Source organism: Gadus morhua, chromosome 19 (genome assembly GCF_902167405.1).
Source record: "Gadus morhua chromosome 19, gadMor3.0, whole genome shotgun sequence".
Lineage (NCBI taxonomy): Eukaryota > Metazoa > Chordata > Actinopteri > Gadiformes > Gadidae > Gadus > Gadus morhua.
In genome coordinates, this window is record NC_044066.1 from 7,480,700 (window position 1) to 7,501,964 (window position 21,265).

Below are 21,265 nucleotides of genomic sequence, written 5' to 3' on the forward strand. Positions count from 1 at the left end.
GCCTGTGCTACTACTGTACTGAATATAGAGCGAGGGGTCCTGAAGGTAAAGCCTCTGCAGGTAAACACACGAGTGATGAACTGTGGATGCCTACCAAGATGGAGGCGTCCATGTCCGGGAGAAGGCCTGGTTCAGGCCTGCAGAGGTGTAACACCACCTCCTGGCCGGCCCCCCGCAGAGCAGAGATCACCTCCTACACACACACACAATCACAATCAAGCACTGCAAATGATTTGACCAATCAGACCAGAGCGCCATCACTTCCTGTTGGGGGGGGCGGGACTAGGCGCGACGTACATGCTGGGAGAGCCCCTTGAGGGAGGTCTTGTTGACGCGCAGGATGACGTCGCCCACGTTGACGCGGCCGCTCTCCGCCGCCGGTTGCCCGGGGAACAGCTTCTTGACCCGGACCATGCTGGAGGCGCCGGGGGTCTCGCCCGGGACGCGGTCCTCGCGGCTGAAGCTGAAGCCCAGGCCCGAGGTGTTCTTCAGCAGGCACACGTCGAACACGTTGTCTGGGGGAGAGAGAGGGAAGAGGAGCCGGGGGTTGAGCGTAAAGCCGTCGGCGTACTGCATGCGGAGGAGTTATGCGTGACAGAGGGTTACTGTATCGATGAACAATATACCTGTTCATTGTCTCCCTTTGTAGTTGGGGATGAGAATGGAAGGCTTATTTTACTGCATCTAATATTTGGTGGTCTCTGTGGAGCCAAAATAGGCCCCACAGGTGGGTCACTGCATAGAAATAACGGGAACACCCGCTCTGTGGTTTATCCACTTTATGGAACAGGTTTTTTGGGCGACGTTTGTCGACATTTTTGCCCCCGAATTCTTTTTAATCTGCCCTGTGTGGCGTAAGTAGCAGTTCACCCAGGCTGCAGTGAGTTGTGGCAGAGAGAGGTTCAAGCTGTGAAAGGTTCTAACTAGTAGACAGCCCTCAACAAGCATACTGCATGCTAGGGTTAGAGCTGAAATCTGGAATGTAAGTAAGAAGGAATAGAAGAGTTGATGGAAGTAATGGTATTCATCCAAGATCTGGATCTATGGAGATATCAGCATCACAAACAATGATGTTAAATTCTGTTTATTAAAAAAATAAGATGAGAAAGCCCTGTCAAACACCCAATAGCTCAAAAAATTAGCTAACTTAAAGTAAGAAAGTAAATTAATTAGACATGTACTCCTTACTCAGGACCTTCGAATGAACAATGAACAAATTATTATCCGGATTTAAAAAGAAACAAGCATAGTTATGGCTCTCATACCTTCTCATTAGGAAATGTAACACTTATCGATAAACCTTATCTTCATACAAACAAATTAAAACAGTCAGATTCAGATTGACCTTTACTCAATTTGCGACCTCGTTTATCCAGAGCGACTCTAGAACCATAAAGCCCCAAAACATATAATCAAAAGTGACGACTAGCAGCATCCAACACAACCCAACCACTGGTTCCCTCCGTGCTGAGTCTCGCCAAGCGTCCGCCACTCCCTCACTACGAGGTGGCCAGCTCAACAGAGTGTTGGCTGTCCTGGCTCTGCAATGGTGGAACAAGTCCCCCCTGACATCAGGACAGCAGAAACCCTCACACTGAAACCTCATGTGTTCTCATCTGAAAATTAAAATTAAAATAAATAAATACATTTCTAATTCTTTTCTACAATGTAGCACTTGAAGCTGTCTGCACATTAGATTCATTTCATCTCCTCGCATGATGATTCTTGAGGGTTGAGTGGAATAACATCTGAGCCACTTGGCCTAAAAGCGTCAGCTCAATAACGTGATGCAACGTAATGCATTGTTCCTCGCCCCGCTGGTCTTACCGTCGGTGACGAAGCCGTACGGCGGGGGGGTCTTGGGTGGGGCGGTCTTGGGCGGGGCACGGTCGCGGACTTTGGGGGGCGTGCAGCGTGGCGTGAGAGGGGCATGCACGCTGTCCGTCGGCGGCTGGCCCTTCTCCAGCAGCAAGTGCACGCTCTGAGACGTGAAATAAACAACAGAGAGATCAATGCATGTCCAGCTGAAGTGTAGTTAGAAAGAAAAACCCTGGTTCGCGGTCTATTGGTGGGGTACAGTGATGTATATCCTATGGACATAAATATGCGTGCGTGCGTGCCTGCGTGCGTGCGTGCGTCTGACCTTCTTGGTGTCTCTGAGGGCCTCTACTGCCTCGGCGTGCGTGGCCCCCTCCAAGCTTCTACCGTTCACCGCCACCACGCGGTCACCTGGTCAGGTAGAGGAAACACCATGACCATCAGGCAACCATACACACAGCACATAGACAATACAGACGAAAAACCCTATATTCATGTACCATAATATGGTTGCATGATCAACCAGAGAAACAATATTGAAATCAAGTCATTTACAAATACCGCTATATCACATCTTAAAAGATGGTTTGAAATGATGGTTATGGCATTTGATATAAGCTCAAGCAGTTTTTATTTATGATGCTAACATTCTATAGTCTGCCTCTGCATTTTATGGAATTGACCCACCGGCACCGTTTTATAACCTGATTTGATGGCTTTATGGGATTTATATTAGGATACATTTAAGTGAAATGGACATTGTATCATATTGACTTTTTCTCTCGCTCTTTATTTGTTTTATTTACTTTGTAAAAACATGAACATAAAACCAAAAACGTACAGTATATATTGTGTATGATGTAAATGTACACATGCTTTACCTTGATGTATTTAATCAAACCATCATATTCTAGTATATGTTGATGATTTTATACAACACTACTCTTGTCCATACCTTTCTGTATTCTGCCATCCATCTCCGCGGCTCCATTTGGTATGATGGCTTTAATATAGATTCCCCCGTGACGGACAGTCGTGTTGACCCCGCCCTAAGAGGAGACAGACAGAGTTTAGGCCAATCAAAGGGAGCACAGTATATACGGTTGTATTTTATTGGGCTGGGGAGGGGGCGGGGGCAACCTGAATGACTGTGATGCGACTCGATGACTGAGGCTAAAGCTAGGGTAGACAGTGTCTTTTACAAGCATTTTGGCCTATTTGTTGAAATTCTCTTTACATGCCGAAAGCAACCTAAACATCCACTGCCCCAGAATAAAATCATCGGATGGCTGACCTACCTGTCTACCTACCCAACTACCCAGCCACCTGTGCGCACTCTTGCCCTTTACTCATTGTGCATGAGTCTTCCCCTTCCTCTATGCAGTTGGATACTTTCAGAATCTCCTCTGAATGGTTTCTCTAAATTGCCTCCCCTAGCTATTCACATGCATCTTCTAGCTAGTGCTCATAAGGTTAAAAAATTAAATAAAAATGGCTGGAATAAATGGTTACTATAATGATTATATTATCGCTAAAAATTACAATTGTATTATTGATAAGTACCCTTGTTTGAGAACCTCGGCTCTCCGAGTCAATAGAATCAAATCCACATGTGTACGTGATAAACACAGCAACGATTCAACACCCGAGGACCACCTGTTCAAAAACAACTGTCTATTTCTCGGTAAATCCATCCCCCCCCCCCCCATCACCAAAAAAAAATAAAACATGCACAAGAGAGTAAGATTCAGAAAACAGACACAGAAAGCCCCCCACACCCTGACACTAAGCCCCGCCTCACACCAGGTGCACCAGCCGATAAAGAGCCGATAGAGAGCCAATAGAGAGCCGAGAGAGAGCCGAGAGAGAGCCAATAGAGAGCCGAGAGAGAGCCAATAGAGAGCCGAGAGAGAGCCAATAGAGAGCCAACCATGCAGCAGCAGCAGCAGCAGCAGCAGCAGCAGCGCACGACAGTCAAAACAGTGAGAGAGGAAGGGAAGGGGTGGGAGGAAAAAACGAAGAGGGTGAAAAACCTTGCCGAACAGTACCGTGACACTTATGCCCAGGCCGCTGTCCTGTTTGGACAGCTCAACGTCAAATAGATCTCCCGGGAGGAGACTACTGACCCCTGGGCTTTTACCACTTAAGTGCTCTGCACTGCCGTACGCGTCCTGCGAACACACAGAACAGGGGAAACCACGTCACAGGCAGGGACATGCAGAGGGAGAGACGTGGGAAGAAAGGGGGGGAGGGTTAGCATGCAGCACGCAGTACTGTACTGTACTGCTGCAGTTTGGGGGGGGGGGGGTTCACTTGTATTGGCATCGGAAATGCAATGACAAGCACATGTACGTCACGGTAGTCAGGTCAAGCATCGGAGAGATGATTGAACGCATGTGATTAAGAGTTGTAGAATATTATCGTCATCTTGCAAATACACTATACATGTGTATGTATAGTGTAATTATGCAACAGATAGAAATTTGTGTTCCCGCCATGTGGGAGAAATCGGGGAAGTGGGAACACTATAAAGCGTTCACGCACCGACGCAGATAGGAGCCGTCGGAAGGAGTAAAATATATTATTCTGCAAAATAAAGTCAAAAACAGTTTGGGTTTATTTGGTCTACGATGGTGATTGTAAATAACATGAACTATCGGTCGAATTAACAGTAAACAACATAAAATACAAGAAATCTTTTATTTGACACCATCTTGATCCAAGCCCGACATTCAGACGGTTCAGTAAGTTCAGAACTCCGAGGGTGACGTAAACGCTCCTTCCCACTCAGACGGAGGTACCTACGGTTTCTCCAACCTGCTGTGACCGTGCGCGACACTCACTTATCTATTCGATTCCAGAACGGACACACAAGGTGCATTGTCTCTAGGCAAGCGAGTGAGCTCTAAACAAACGACTCTCAGCAGACACGCGGGGAACACACCTTTCCCAGCCCCTGTTTCTCGGGACCACTAGAGCAGGTGTCCTCGTCCATGTCCGAGTCCCCCCAGTCTGAGGTTTCCGTCACCTTGGGCGCCTCCGGGACTTTGGCCTTCCTGGTTTTCGGCGGGAGGGCAGGCGGCAGTACCTCCGGGACCACAGGCCCGGCTTCTGCTGTACTCTGCTGGTTGGGACTCGATGGGTCGAGGGCGACGTTCCCCTCTGCCTCCAGCTTCACCAGCTTCTGGAGGATTCCGTTGGGCGTGGTGGTGGGCTTCGTGGGGAAGTGGCTGGCGTTGCTGCTGCTGGCCCTGGAGTCCTGGGAGCTCAAGCTGGTGTTGTGGCGGAGAGGGGAGGCGGAGGACGGAGGAGGGGTGGGCGTGTGGGGGGCAGCGGCGTGGGAGCGGGGATGGGGCCGGGGGCTTTCTGCGTCCACGAGTTCCTCCGAGGAAGAGTCGAGGTCAAGTGCCTGCCTCTGGAGGGTGGAAGGAACTTTGACCGATGGCACGGCCTGGTATGCACCATAGGCCAAGGGTGTTCCTGGAGAAAATAAACATAGAATATTAATAGTGGTAGTGGTGGTATTGTAAAGGGGGGCAGGATAGTGTAGGGGCTAGAGACCTCCAACCTGCCTATCTAACCCCTACCTAAGGAACCCTTACCTGAACGACTGTATCTGATTCACTGAAAGTAGTTTTGTATAAAAGCATTTAATGACTAAATGAATAAAAAGTTAACTAGGAACCAGTAAGGATGTGAGGATATGAGAGATGGTTCATGTGTTTCATTTATTAAAGGTTAAGGTTTCTAACATTGATAAAACAGGCTTATTGGACAGAACGGAGGCTGCTGTATTAGAATAGCTTGGAATAGTAGTGTATGTATAATGCGTACATGTACACCTTTATTGTGACCTATTTAACGATGATACCCTGGTGGTTTCATTATTATTTTGTACGTTTGTACTGGAATTTAAGAATCATATTGAAAAGGAATGTTATTTTTAAACGGCAGGAATTTGAAGGAAGTAATAAGATCGCTGTGTTCACGTTTGGAAGCTACGGAATTATTCCAAATGATGGAAACAAAAACAAACCAAAAGGGTTTGGACATTCAGCTGAGGACTGAAGCACTCAGGACCCAGGGACACGCTCTACCAGTGTACCCACAGCTGGCTGCCCCCCCCCACCGCCGCTGTACCTTGGTAGAGGCTCTCCTTGGGCTGGGACACCACCAGCGTGATGTCATCAGGGGCGCTCTGCAGGACCTCCACGGCGGCGGCGTGCGGGAGGCCCTCCAGGCTCACGCTGTTCACCGAGAGCAGCCGGTCGCCTGGACACACACACACACACACACACACACACACACACACACACACACACACACACACACACACACACACACACACACACACACACACACACACACACACACACACACACACACACTTTAGTTAATATGACTGCTAAGTTGATGCTGGGGCGATAAATAGTAGCGAGTAGAGCCGTTTGTTTCAGTTATCTCTTAAGTTGAATTTAGAAGGATAACGTCTGTGTTCCTCTGACATGTAAACAGTACACACCCAAACATCAAAAACAGAACCTCGGTTTCTGATTTAGGTTGCTGCTGTTAACATTTGGTTGCGCAACCCTTCTTTCTCTGCTTCTCCCATTGTGATTGTACTAAGCCTCACTTGTAGGTCACTTTATATTTGAGTGTCTCTGCTGCATGACTTAATCTAGTCCAAATTAATCCAACATTAAATCATAGTCTGAGAGTTACGTACCGGGTTTGAGGCAGCTGTTGAGGTCCGCCGGGCCTCCTGGGGTGATGGCGCTGACGATGGTCCCCAGGTCCATCCGACCAGAGTCCTCTCCCCCCGTGATCTGGAAGCCTACACAAAACACACACATTCATGTTCAAACAACAAAGTCAACAACAACAACAACCAGAGGTGGTGTGGACGGCATCAAGAGTGGCTGTGCGCTGCTAGAGCTCTCTTCAAACTATAAGCATGAGGATTTACCCAGGCCGTATTTAACGTCTTTCTTCAGGTTGACTGTTTTGATCTCTCTCTCGGGCGATGGCAGGGCATTGAGCTTTTTCTTGAGGGGTTCTGTGTGAAGAAGGATATTACAGACATTAAACACCAAGTAAGAAGTAATTTATATATATATATATATATATATATATACATATATATATATATATACATTAGATCTAGGAGAGGACAGCGCTCCAATGAATATATTGCAAAATTTGTGTTATCTCCTTCCACATTAAAGTGTTCACACGACACAAGCTAGCTGGTGTCGGTTGACTTGGGGAGGAACAGGAAGCTGAATTATTTACTGAGGGCCCAAGGCAGTGCAGCAGCCCACGACAGCAGAAGCCCCGTAGCTCAGACAGGGTGGGGCCGTGTGGATACCGTCCCACTGTTAGCACCCCACGCTACCTGGCGAGCTCAACAGGTCCTCACCTACAACGTAGGCCTGGCCCGCGGCGTCGTCTGCCGAGTCCGGTTCCTTCTGGAACCGCCCGGCGTTCCAGAGAGGGCTGCTGCTGGTGGGGGCGGGGCCAAACCCTCTGGAGGTAGTCAGAGGAGGTCAGAGGTCACGTCACCAGGTTTTTATGCGTGTCAGGATGTCGTGGTTCATGGTTGAAGCGCCGGCCCCTTCATTAATTAATCGCTGGATGAAGTAACCTGGTCAGGTGGACCTTATTCCCGTCTACCTGAGTCAACGTGTCCCCGCGGGGTTTAGCAAGTCTCCCGGATAGCGGAGTGTTCATGTGTGGACCCCCCGGGTCTCCCCAGTCGCCTGGTGAGGACCAGCGAACCAACAGCTAGCGGTTATCCGGACCAGCTGTGTAGTGTGTACTGCCGAAGGGGGCCATGACTTTAAAAGAAGTCTAGAAGGCAGGAGCCTCGAGGCGTTGGATAAATATTGAAGGAATAAAGCTGTGAATGGTTTATTAGCTACTAGAATACCTAGAATGTAAACGACTTTAATCTGTAACGCGGCGCCTCTGGCGTGTCTGCGTTGTCAAGGGAACATCTGGTCGGTAGTTGAATCTGACAGTTGTTTGTAATGTCGGCCATTGATTGGGAATGGTTAAAGGCAGAGGTGTGCCTTTATTTGAAATAATGCAGACCCCTGGAACGCATATGATCAATCAGGATAATAATAATAATAATAATTCATTGAATTTATTTAGCGCTTTTCTAGACACTCAAAGACGCCTACAGTGAAGGGGGGGGGGACCTCACTAACCACCACCAGTATGTAGCACCCATTTGGGTGATGCACGGCAGCCAATCGGAATAGGATGACCCTAACTGTAGTAATATTACATATAATTAAATAAATGAATAATTGTAATATAATGTAACAATAAATATGTCTTCCTTTTCATCTCTTTATCCTTTCCACGTTCACCACAGTACACCACACCACTGTATCCACAGTACACCACACCACTGTATCCACAGTACACCACTCCACTGTATCCACACGTTCACCACTCCACTGTATCCACACGTTCACCACTCCACTGTATCCACAGTACACCACTCCACTGTATCCACAGTACACCACTACCCTGTATCCACAGTACACCACTACGCTGTATCCACAGTACACCACTACGCTGTATCCACAGTACACCACTACGCTGTATCCACAGTACACCACTCCACTGTATCCACAGTACACCACACCACTGTGTCCACACGTTCACCACAGTACACCACACCACTGTATCCACGCGTCCTCCACTCACTTGTCCTGCGGGTGCGTCCCGGAGAAGGACAGGGAGTCTGTGTGGGAGCTGGTGCGCTGGTGCTGCTGGTAGGGCTGCTTCTGCTGGTACAGCGCTGGGCCCAGGCCTCCATGGGAGCCCAACACCCCCCCCCCACCACCGGCAGCCAGCCCCAGGGCGGCGGCGGCGGCACGGTGCTCCGGGGACTCGGGCACCTGGCCCAGGTTGTGGTGGGAGCGGCTCATCAGGCGGGGGTTGGTGTGCATGGCCGAGGAGGAGGAGGAGGAGGAGGAGGCCGGGACGAAGCCCGGGAAGAGCGGGGGCTCGTCCTGGGGGGTGAGCTGGCCCGAGAGCGCCTTGTGGAGCGCCGCCTCTGAGTAGGAGATCCTCTTGAAGAGCTCGGGGTCCGAGCGCGTGGAGCTGGGGGTCAGGCTGCCGGGGCCGCCCGCCCGGCTCAGGGGCTCCCCCTGGGGGTCCAGGGAGTACTGCATGCTGGCCAGGGGGCTGTTCTCTGGACACGGGAGGGACGTGGGGCAGGGTCAGGGGAGCACCCTTTGTCTTACCAATAGTGATAACAAGTAATCTTAATGTAATACCGAGTTGCGTTGTACTTTGGGTAACAACCCGAAAAAAAGAAAGAAAGGTGGAAGCAGATTATTTCCGTGCGGTGAAGAACGGAAAGAATGGAGCCAAACTGGTTGGTGGAGACGGACCTTTTTTCTAAATGATGTTATCTTTTTTTGGTCATAGAAGATATAATCAGTCTATAAGGATATAAACATCTATTACAAACTATTTCGGGTTAACCGGCACTTTAATTAGGTTTGACTGATTCCCATAATCAGTCAATCCTGAGGCCATTTGCCAATTCATTACTTCTAATTCATAGTTCCCCCAGCTCTGTGAGTGTGTAAGTGAAGTGATAACGTGTGCCCCTGCACACGGCCCTCTCTCATACCGAGTTCCTGTTGCTCCTGGTTGTTCTGCCGGGCCTTCATCTGCAGGTGGAACTTGTGCTGGTCTGAGCACAGCTGCAGCAGGTACTGGCACGTCTTGTTGCTGTCCGTCTGGAACAGGTGCTTGATGCCGTCAGACATGTTCTGGAGGCAGATCTTCTTCTTCTGCAGACATGAAAGGGGAAACAAAGAGGAGGAAGGCATTTCAGAATCCCCAAATGGACCTTTATTCATGAGGTGGTATGGTTGGTATCGGAATATATTATATAGTGTTGTTTATTTGTTTAATCATGTTTCATTTATATGTAGACTTTCAAAATATATTTTTGATTTAATAAAATGTATTATGATGACTACACACAATTAACTTTAAACATATTTTTGAATATTTGCATATGTATTCTCATTTATATCTAGACTTCCTCCACATGTCCCATCTTCCTCAGCCTCCAGCCCCATGTCAACCCCACCGTACGCACCGTGAAGGAGATCTTCAGCCTCCAGCCCCATGTTAACCCCACCGTACGCACCGTGAAGGAGATCTTCAGCCTCCAGCCCCGTGTTAACCCCGCCGTACGCACCGTGAAGGAGATCTTCAGCCTCCAGCCCCGTGTTAACCCCACCGTACGCACCGTGAAGGAGATCTTCAGCCTCCAGCCCCATGTTAACCCCACCGTACGCACCGTGAAGGAGATCTTCAGCCTCCAGCCCCGTGTTAACCCCACCGTACGCACCGTGAAGGAGATCTTCAGCCTCCAGCCCCATGTTAACCCCACCGTACGCACCGTGAAGGAGATCTTCAGCCTCCAGCCCCATGTTAACCCCACCGTACGCACCGTGAAGGAGATCTTCTTGGTGTCTCGCCAGGGGAACCTCAGCACGGGGGTGCGGTTGGCGTTGAGCACCTCGAAGATGAGCGCCCCCTTGGAGTAGACGCCCAGCATGATGCCCGTCTGGGAGCGCTTCTCCGGGAGCACGCGGTGGAAGTGCACCCCGTACTCCGTCAGCCGCTGGCTCACCTGCAGCACAAAACCGGCGTCGTGTTATTTCATAGGATGTGACACAAAGCTGAGGGTTGGAAGGGGAAACCAGAGTTTGATGTGTTTTTCTCAGGCTGTCTTGGCCAGGTTTCGTCTTGTCTTAAATTCGATTTCAAGCCTCAAAGAAACTATACGTTAAGGTCGGCTTAGCTCAGGAAGTAGAGCTGGTTGACTTGCAACCGGAAGGTTGCTAGTTCCTTCCCCGGCTCCTCCTGATTTCTGAGGTGTCCCTGAGCAAGACACCTAGCCCTAACTGCTCCCAACAAGCTGGCTGTCGCCTTGCATGCTTGACTGTGCCGTACATGTGTGAAAGAATAGTTGAAGTATGAAGTCGCTTTGGATAAAAGCTTCAGCTAATATCCCTAAACGTAAAATTTGAACATAACCAGTTTGAAGAAATGTATAGAATTCTTCTTATTATTAGGACAGTGGTTGATCGAAAAAAAGTTGTACGTTTTTTCTAGTAAAGACACAAAAGCAACTTCCTGTCTTATCTTACTGCCCTTTATGCAGTGGCATTTAGGGCAGCAACAAAGGAACTCCACTCCTGTCTTGGGCGAGCTTTTGGATAGAACTCCAGGTCTGCTTCATGGCTTTCAGTTCTTTCTCCACTGTTGGACGCCAGGTTTCTTTGGGTCGCCCTCTCTTTCGCTTGCCTTCAGGTGTCTAGTGTAGGGCGGTTCTTGTAATGTAATCCTGTTCTTTTCGCATGATGTGTCCAGTCAATCTTGCCTACTTGTAATGATGGTCTCTATCCTTTCTTGGTTTGTCCGAGCAAGTAATTGCTGGTTGGAGATGGTGTTAGGCCAGAAGATACGTAAGTTTATTCTGAGGTTTCTTGTGTGGAATGCAGAGATCTTGGAAAGGTTTTTCTCTGTCATCCTCCAGCATTCAGAGCTGAATAATAAGGTGGAGAGAACACAGCTCATGTATAACTTGAGTTTGGTGTTGATGCTATACTTCGTGGACTTCAACACATTGTTCATCATTCTGAATATGTTTCTTGCCTTGTTGAGTCGGCTTTTGATGTCATTGCCTGTTCCTCCATCATATCTTACAGTGCTTCCCAGATATCAAAACTCTTCTGTTGTGGGTATATTTATTCTATTTATTTGTATAGGTGGGGGATTTTGTGTGTTTAAGGTCATCACCTCTGTTTTCTTCTGGCTTATGTTCAGTCCTATTTGTTGTGCAAATCTGTTGACACGGGATGTCAACAGATTTGTCAATGCGCCATAAACTGTCCCTGTGTATGCCGTCATGCTTTCTCGAAGTCTACAAAATTGATATAAAGCTGTCTTTGCCATTCTGTGCACTTCTCTATAATGTTGCGCAGAGTGAAAATTTCCGAAGCAGGGTTTCCTTTCCGAAACCCTGCTTGTTCTCTTCTGAGCTGCTTGTCGATTGCATCTGAAATTCTTTGTATTCTGACTTTTGAAAGTATTTTACTTGGAATTGACAAAAGGGTTATTTCCCGCCAGTTGTCGCAGTTTTTTTTAAGGAACCATTTTTGGGGATCTTTACGATTACATCCTTTGACCAGTCGTTTGGCATCGTCTTCCCCTCCCATACTGATGTGAAGAGTGGTTTGAGCAGTTTTGCTGAAAGTTCTGGGTTTCATTCAGGTCGTCTTATTATTTATTATTATTATTATTAGGGCATTTAGCAGACGCTTTTATCCATAGTGACTTACATCAGTTAATACACACATTGACACACCGACGGCAGAGTCAACCATGCAAGGCGACAGCCAGCTCGTCAGGAGCAGTTAGGGTTAAGTGTCTTGCTCAGGGACACATCAACACTCAGCTAGGAGGAGCTGGGGATTGAACCAGGCGTGTGCCGTCCATAAGGGCAGGTGGGGCGGCGAACTCCCTGCAAAAGCATGCTCCCAAAACAAATAAATCATTGCTCCAAGTTAATTTTTTTCCCTATGTTTCTCGCATAACCCTGCAGGCTGCAGGGTTTTGCAATCCGCGCTATAAGACGCCCATATGGTTGTAAAGTAGTCTGCCCCATGGTCATATTCTATGACTGTTGTTTAAAATCGAATTACTCCGCCTGTATCTTTCGGCATTGAAGACTATTTATTTATTTCACCAGGTATTAAAATTGTATACCTGATTTCAAACCTGATACAGCTGTTATTGAGAAATATCTGATTTCAAAAGTGTTGTTATTGAGAGATTTGCACACATCGTCGGGCCAAGTTACAAATCGAAGGTCTGCTTGACTTCTACCCTTCTAATTTTCATGTATTTGCAATGCACTTGCTAAGCCTGTTGTTAGATTGTTGTTAGATTGTTAAAATAAAATATGGAAGAAATAACTTCCCTATAATGTCGAATTTGTCCTTTGAAATTTTTGACTTTGCAGAGTTGGTGTTTCCATTGCACATAGGCTATTCTAATTATCCCGACATCATATGACGAGTGTTGCGGATGGCACTTCAAAAGCGTGCAGTAACATTAGGCTATTAGTTCATTTTTAATTCTTACTCACAATTAGTTTAGTTAACATGTTTTAATGTAGCTCAAAATAAACACGTTCAAAATATATATAGATTGTGGGTGTGGTCATACGCCAGTAGTTTCTGCCCCACCGAAATGAAGGGGCAACGCACGCTACTGGATTGAACTAACAACCTTTCGGTTACAAGACAACTGCTCTACCTCCCGAGCTAAGCCGACCTGGCTTGTCTTGCCCGAGGGCTTTTCCGTTTTTGAGTGATTTGATGGCTGAAACTTTTTCTTCTGGTGGTGCAGTGTTAACATCAAGGACAGTCTCAGGTTCCTGTATCTCTGTTTCTGCTGTTGGTGGGGGTCTGTTTAGGACCTCGCTGAAGTGTTCAGCCCACCTTGCCTCTGCTTGTGATGTAAGAGTTTGCCCTCGTTTGTCAGTGATCGGCGTATCTATAGCTCTATGGTACCTACCGAAGACTATTCTGGTGATTTTGTAGACCTTACCTTGCTCTCCCTTGTTTGCTGCTTCTTCTGCCTGGTCTGCAAGACTGTTTATATAATTTCTCTTGTTTTCTCTTGTCATCCTCTTAACTGTTCTGTCGGTTTCCCTATATTGTTGCTTGTATTTATCTTTAATTCTTTCTTCCATTAATTTCTTTTTAAGGGGTCTCCTATCTGCTATGACGTTCCAGGTGTCTGCTGTAATCCACACTTTTCTGTTCCCAGGGGTTTTTCTCCGGTGCGGAGCTTTTGAAAATTTGAGGTAGAAATGGATCATTCTGAGGCTTGTGAAGGACCAGTATGTTGACTCGTATAGTAAGGCCAAATTACTCAAAATGGCTAAGTTACCATAGATGCAGAACATTACATACAGTAAGGTATATAGAAAAAAAAACACGTACTTCGGGAACCTGCTGGAAGAACACTTTCTTTATTATTTAAATTAGTATTTTAAAACACTGTAAACTAACCCTAGTCACCAAACGCTATATTTTCTTTCTTCTCAGACACTCTCAGATTCACTGAACTGATCAATTTGGTTCGGGAGAAGAGGTAAAAGCCCGCCTACACTGTAAACTGATTGGTTGACTTACCGATCCAGGCCAATCAGGAGGCGCCTGAGGCTCACGTGCACACTGCCTCATGCACAGTTTCTAGATCCCTCTCTGTTGCGCTGCGCGCTCGCTACACAGATGCGAACGCGGTTAGGAGCACGTCTGTCTCCTGTGCGCGGTCTTGCTCGCTCGCTCTCCATTCCGGGAGATTTTAAGTAATTTAAAATTTTCGACAAGGAGGCGCTGGGTTGAAACAAGGAGGCGCAGCGCCCCTCTTTCCCGGTTTAGATTAACCCCTGCTTTACTTTATTCCCAGGCAGACTTCACTGCTATTGGTGTAAGCGGTTTTGATCTGTTCCCATTTAATGTTGGCATTATCAGGTCCTTTTTGTGTGTTGTCACTCGTGTCTGCCAGAGCTTGGAATCAGTTTTTCAGCTGTAGTATGAAAGCGGCCTTCACTTTGGGGTCATGTAATTTCTCCACGTCAAAATGTTGCTGTCCTGTTATCTTCTTCCCAGCTCTCCTTAATTTCAACTTAAGCACTGCTGTGCCTAGGTGATGGTCCCTGCCGACATCAGCTCCTCTCCTGACTCTAACATCCAAGAGTGATCGTCTCCAGGTGCCGTTGATCATTAGATGGTCTATCTGGTTCCTGTCTCTCCCATTGGGGGAACACCAGGTGAGTTTGTGGACGTCGGTATGTGGGAATAGGGTACCTCCGATGACAAGGTTGTAAGTGGTACATAACTCTAACAGCCTCTCTCCATTTCCATTCATGATGCCACAGCCCTTGCTTTTTGTGTTTAGGGCACCCACCTTCTTGTCAGTAGCTTCCTTACGGCTTTCATTACTGACATTCATTCTATTATCTTTCGATAACTCAGGAGGCCCATGTACACATTGTTTTTTTCCTTTGTTGCCGTTTCCGTAACAATACTTTTTCTACGGGACTGGGTTGTTAGCCCTGTGCTCAACCCCCAACCTGGAGGACCAGTGGATTGCACTTTGTCAGACCTCTTTCCCTCGACCTGACCGACTTGGGTGACCCCACCAGGAGCCTAAGCTTCTGTCGGTATAGCTCTTGGGGTCATTGAGGCACGCAAGCCCCCAGACCACAACAAGGTGCCAATCCTTCCGGGGATGCAATACCATCCGATCTCATTCTCTCTATGCTCAAAATACATTCTGAACTAAAATATTGAAAACCAACTCCAACTATGTTTTCAAAATGGTGCTGCTGTTTGTTGGTGTATGTTGTGCCCGACCTTGAGGAACTCCAGCTCGGCCTGGCCCTCGGGTACCCCGTAGTAGCTGCTGTGGAGCCTGGGCAGCTTCTCCTTGACGGCCGCCTGCTCCATCTTATCCAGCACCGACACGGACAGGTAGTGCTCCAGCCTGAAGTACGTCTTCCCATGCAGCTGAGACACCCAAAGACGCTACATGCATTAATATCTCCTCATAAACAGACACCGTCACGTTGAAATAATAAACATTAGACTCACATTTACATATCTGAATATTGTGGCAACCACCAATGGTTATCAATGGACGTACTCTGGGAACACTTGATATCGACTGGATTGTTATACTCCAACATCTGTCCACGATAGGACAGAGCTCTGACCCAGATGTGCAATATGCTTTGGTTTATTGCCTTTTCTATGGGATCTCTTATGTGAAACTTTATACAAGTCTTATGTATTCAGTCCAAGACTGTAGACACAGGCCCGCTAGTTTATTTGTGAAATTCCTCTGTTCAAGGAGAGAACCTACATCCAGTCAAACATTAATTATCTTATAAAGTATGCATGGGTTATTTTACCTTCACATATGTTGATTTTATATTTGTCCTTTAGATTATTGTTATGTATTGAGTTCATTTAAATGTGATTTTACATTATGGGCCAAGCACTCTGTAAGAGCTTTATGTTGGAATGGGGCTGTATAAATAAATTTGCTTTGCCTTCCATGCAGTAAAAAGTAATACATGGAAGCATGGGGATGTAATTATAGTAAGAATATGACGTTTTATTTAAACGAACAGTGTATGCCCCTATTTAGTCATCAAACAACCCTTTCTCCCGACACAACTTTTATATTTTTAGAAACATGACTTTGGACATAAGGGATCGAACCCAGGACCTTTGGGCTGGGAGTCCACACCCTAACCCCTAGAGGTGATGCCGTGGTAAGGCGAGGGCGTACCTCGGGCTGGTAGTCGCTGAACTCTGCCTGCAGGGCCAGAGAGGCCAGCAGCATGGCGTTCTCTGTGTCGCAGCGCAGCCTCTCCTCCAGGATGTCCTTCCGCAGCTGAAGGTAGTACTGGTGTTTCGTCATCACATGCCTGTTGGTGTAGCGAACATGTCGTAGTTAAATTATACTCATTAACCTACTGCATCATTGTTACTTATAATCATATTTACTTCTACTAGTATTGGAATGGTCCACTCTCTCTGCATTTCATCATGCAAATATTAACTTTTCTTTCTAGATTTGCACTGTTCTGTCAACATTTGAATATGCAACAACTAGCTGTTTGCCTCGTGAGATTCTCTCTTGGCATAAATTAAGTATTGAAATAGAATTGTAGACGTCAACCGTTCATGCTGAAGGCTAACCGATGACTTTTAGTCCTTACTGTATGAAGCTGACGTCGTCCACGAAGAACTTGATGCGTAGGAACAGGTTGAAGGGGACGTCAGACTTCTTCTTCTTGGGTTCCTCCTTCCAGCCCTCCGGGGCCACCTTGGTCAGTTTGGCATCAGGATCCACGAAGAAGAACTCGTTATCTTGGGAGGAGGGGGGTAGAGAAGGAAGGGTTAGATATGGATGGTTGCCGTTGACAATGGTTGGAATTATCTGTCAATTAAATGTTCAATAATGCTGCAATAAAGTTGCAAGAAAAACAACATTAAAGACATTGCATAATGTTGAATATAATAAAGAATGTTATCTATTATTAGTTATTTTCTTCTCATATTTCTCTTGTAATGTTTACCATTTCATAAGTAATTGTAAATTTTGCCAATGGCATTATGAAATAATTTGTATATTTTGTATCCATAAAAAAAAGGCAACATTAATATTATATCTGATCAATCATTCAATCAAGTTTTACTCAAAATATCGTTAGAACATGGAATCATGAACCCAAACCCTATGGGTCGCGAGCTCAGAATCACCAGCCCCCCTACGCCCCCACACCTTTGAGGTAGGCCAGGCCAAACAGGTGGTGCTCCACCAGCCCCACGTGCGCCACCACCATGTCCAGCACGTCTTTACACACGGCCTTGAGGTCGCAGCCCAGCTCCAAACGCTGCCCGTTCAGCAGCGCCACACCCACCTTCCTCTGGACCTCCTCGCCCTTGCCTCTCTTCTGTAAGGGGGGGGGGGGGGGGGGGGGGGGGGGGGAGACACAAGAGGGTGGAGATGAATACACAAAGTCTAACAAGCAAACACATTTACTAATTTTAATAATACAATTTTATCATCATCCCCCCTCATCAAATCCCTGTCATTCAATAGGATGCATTACTTGCACTTTCCATTTCACTACTGCTGTGATTTTATTATATTCACTGTGTCTTAAATGTCTTGTCTGTAATGTGTGGAGAAAGCCAGCTCACTTAACTGCACACCAAATCTACCTCTGGGTATAATTAAAGTTATCTAATCTTACTGTGGCGTTTTTGTCTGGGTGAACAAAATGGGTTAATGTCCTTTTAAAATGTTGATCATGGTCTGTGGTGATCAAACAACCCTCTTTCAAGGCTTCAGGAAAACATCATGTACGATATTATTTTGTGCCGTTTCTGCGAAAGATCATTTTGTAGTGAATGCCCCTTTCAGGAATGTTAACAATGGCTACAACGCTTTGGTCTTTGTGAAAATACATTTTATAAAAGGGCTTGTGTGGTTATGTTGTCCAAACTGTTATGTTGTTCATAAACACCATAACCCTAACCGACTAACATGAATCCAAAAGAACAAAGCGCTATATTGCAGTTGTTTACATTCGTGACAGGCGCGCTCACACTCAATGCTCTCTGGCAGAATCGGTACATGGAAGTAATGCTGCCGAGTGAAGCCAGGAGAGAAGGTTATGATGATTTGATCACGCAGACAGGTATTTGACCTTTAAGGAATGATAATTCCCAGCAAAGCTAGAAGACCCTGACATTTCAGTCATGATGGTTTCCCAACTCTCTCAAACAAAATGTGAGAACGTGATGAGGTCACTCAATGTCCTCGATGTCTACTGTTTCTTAGAATATATTTATTGTAATTATTACTTATTTGATATAATTTTACCTCATTTATCCCTTCTACTCATTGCACCATTGGACAGAAACAAAGGCAATTTTGATTCCTCCATTTGTCTTGAACATATTTTGGAATAGATAATAAAGCTGATATTTACTTTGATTAAGTGATAATCCACAGACATTTGGACCGTCTGTTCTATTGTATAAATGCAATGTCAAGCATCTTGAGTTTGTCCCTGACCATGAATAGGGCCATGAGGAGAAAAAGGTATTATTATTGAAGTTAAAGCGTTACCATGATGGACGAGGGCACCGTCAAGGAGACACAAGGCTCGCTTGTCATCTTCACGAACTCAGGGCCGTAGAAAGACTGCAGGCCAGACAGAAACACAGGACAGCCATTGGGAACATTGCTTTGTAATCACAGCCATTTTTCCAAAGCGCCGACCGAAACTGTGGGTCGTACATTCTTAGGCTTCGGTGGGAATCCAACCCCTAACCCTGGAAGGGTTTATGCCTTGATCTACCAGTTGGTAGACACAAGGCCACTGTGATTCCCCATGAAAAGGTTTATTTTGCCAGGGAAGCACCCACATGAAAAGAAAGTGTTCAAAGTTACAAGAAACCAAAAAAAAAAAAAAAAAAAGCAACTGTACGATCTAAAATAAAAATAAAAACAGTTACAATCCTAAACCTAATATCCGAACGATGAAAAAAGCCCCGGAGAGTACTGCAGAAATCGACGTGGTCAAACCATCAGAGAACATCGCGGATCGGTTGAACACCCACACTCCCTCACCTTGGCCTTGCGCTGGCCGTGCGTGGGCGTGCTGAAGGGGTCCCCCTGGAGGTCCGCCACCGAGGCGCGGGACGCCGGCGACATCTCGTCAGGCATGTAGAGGTTGGCCCGGGACAGCCTGACGGCCAGGTGGGCCTGCAGCCGCTGCACCTCCTCCTCCTGGCTGCGCAGGAGAAGCTCCGCCCCCGCCAGACCCTCGTCTGACGCCGGCCCATCGTACAACCTGGGGGGGGGGGGGGGGGGGGGGGGGGGGGGGGCGATGGTAGTTGAGGATGATCCTTCAAAGCACCATTCAAAAGACGGCTTAGCTCAGGAGGTAGAGAGGGTTGGCCTGAAACCAGAAGGTTGCAAGTTTGATTCAGGTGTCCCCGAGCAAGGCACCCTATCCTGCTCCCGATGGTGGACGCCGCGGTCGGTGTGTGAATGACCGACCAAAGACACTTTCGATAAAAGAGTCTGCTATATTCCCTAAAATGTAAACACAAAGAATAACAACAATCTTCCCATAGGCTGACACTTCCCAAAGGCTGACTCGGATAAGGCAATGGAAGTGTACGTTGTCCATGACAACGTACGTCCATTGGAATCCTGGATCACAGACAGAGACAGAGGTTTCTAGAGGATTGGACACAGCAGCAGGGGGCAGTGCTGCTCTTCTCCCCCAGAGATTAGAGAGATAGACAACTCTGCTGAGTGAGGTTTCTACATTGGCTGACATCATCGGGTAGGCATGGCCATCAACCTGCTTGGCCACCAACACCCCCCCCCCCCCCCCCCCCCCCCCCACACACACACACACACACACACACACACACACACACACACACACACACACACACACACACAAACACACAGACAGACAGTGAGAGTCAGAGTAGTGGGAGTGTGTGAGAGAAACACACACACACACATACACACAGAGTAAGAGTGTGTGTGACTGACACACACACACACACACACAGAGTAAGAGTGTGTGTGACTGACACACACACACACACACACACACACACACACACACACACACACACACACACACACACACACACACACACACACACACACACACACACACACACACACACACACACACACACACACACAATCCAAATTCACTTCAGAAATAAGCTTTGCAGTCCTCATCATCTTGTAACAATTTCAGGGACTAAAGATTTTTGATGACTGATTTTTACCAACAGGGGGAGCTATGGAACTATGACCACAACTATGAAACGCTCACGCACATATTCACATTGCTAGACACACCTCAAAGATAACCAACCAGAGTATTTTGGAAATGTTTGAAATACTTTCATAGAGCTGCAAGTTAATTCCCTTCTGGTTCGACGTGTGGTACTCGTTCAACAGTCTCCCGTTCACCGCTAGCCTGAACTGAGGATTTGCTCAATGTTTAACTAAGTGAACCCGTTGTTTCAGATCGATTTTGATCACTATGAGAATAAAAGAAAAAAAAGGGTTTTGGCTACAAGTACTAAGAAGGAGTCTTATTATCCCCATGGCCATGTTTACGGTCCATGCCAACTTTGTGATACTTATTTTTGCACTTTTACAGGTGGATTGTATAAGCGTTCTAATGAGGGAGGTTGCATATGAAACGCGCCACACACCTTGCTGTTAGACTATAGGTGACCGAGAAGCTTAACCCTCTCTCAGACACGGACATCCAAATCTATCGACGCCCAGACGGAGCTCAACATCCACAAACACACCCTGCGGGTACTGTACCCTCCTTGGATGTCCGAATATTTGTGACATATCACAAATAGAATAGGATTGAGTTTGGAGGTGATTAGAACATTCACAAACTGGTTGGCTAAGACAAACTCATCAGATTTTATACAGGTTCTCCTGAATTATACTATTGATAAGCAACAGTGATCAAAGGGCACAGCTTTCTATGTTCAACATCATAGAAGACACACCGAGATGATTCAAACAAAACAAACACTATTTTGGTTTCACTGGCGTTTGACCAGGCTCAGGAAATGCATGGGACTAGGCTGTCTGCCACGCATGAATGGATAAGAATGCATGGACTTCCCTTACAGATGGTTGCATGCCAGCGCACATGCGTTCAGTCACTAATATAACAGTTTTACAAGAATGTGCTCGTCTTCCGCAAAAGGAAAGATGAATCTGAAGTATGAAGGTT

At 46.7% G+C, this 21,265-nt stretch overlaps 1 protein-coding gene across 4 annotated transcripts in view; it reads right to left on the bottom strand.

Moving 5' to 3' along the window:
* Positions 1-21,265, bottom strand: part of ptpn13 (protein tyrosine phosphatase non-receptor type 13) — a 63,234-nt gene that overhangs the window by 11,103 nt on the left and 30,866 nt on the right. For 2 of the 4 annotated variants that reach the window (XM_030341591.1, XM_030341592.1), the window contains exons 10-29: positions 19,096-19,318; positions 18,592-18,666; positions 17,236-17,407; positions 16,670-16,820; positions 16,237-16,375; positions 15,297-15,449; positions 10,310-10,492; positions 9,476-9,638; positions 8,539-9,028; positions 7,238-7,344; positions 6,785-6,874; positions 6,545-6,652; positions 5,959-6,090; positions 4,763-5,298; positions 3,852-3,989; positions 2,774-2,867; positions 2,144-2,229; positions 1,828-1,981; positions 298-515; positions 95-193 (exon numbers count right to left, since the gene is read on the bottom strand). In XM_030341591.1, the coding sequence (XP_030197451.1) occupies positions 95-193; positions 298-515; positions 1,828-1,981; positions 2,144-2,229; positions 2,774-2,867; positions 3,852-3,989; positions 4,763-5,298; positions 5,959-6,090; positions 6,545-6,652; positions 6,785-6,874; positions 7,238-7,344; positions 8,539-9,028; positions 9,476-9,638; positions 10,310-10,492; positions 15,297-15,449; positions 16,237-16,375; positions 16,670-16,820; positions 17,236-17,407; positions 18,592-18,666; positions 19,096-19,318 (3,511 nt within the window). The remainder of the gene's footprint in view (positions 1-94; positions 194-297; positions 516-1,827; positions 1,982-2,143; positions 2,230-2,773; positions 2,868-3,851; positions 3,990-4,762; positions 5,299-5,958; positions 6,091-6,544; positions 6,653-6,784; positions 6,875-7,237; positions 7,345-8,538; positions 9,029-9,475; positions 9,639-10,309; positions 10,493-15,296; positions 15,450-16,236; positions 16,376-16,669; positions 16,821-17,235; positions 17,408-18,591; positions 18,667-19,095; positions 19,319-21,265) is intronic. The other 2 variants (XM_030341593.1, XM_030341594.1) reach the window with 2 other exon arrangements.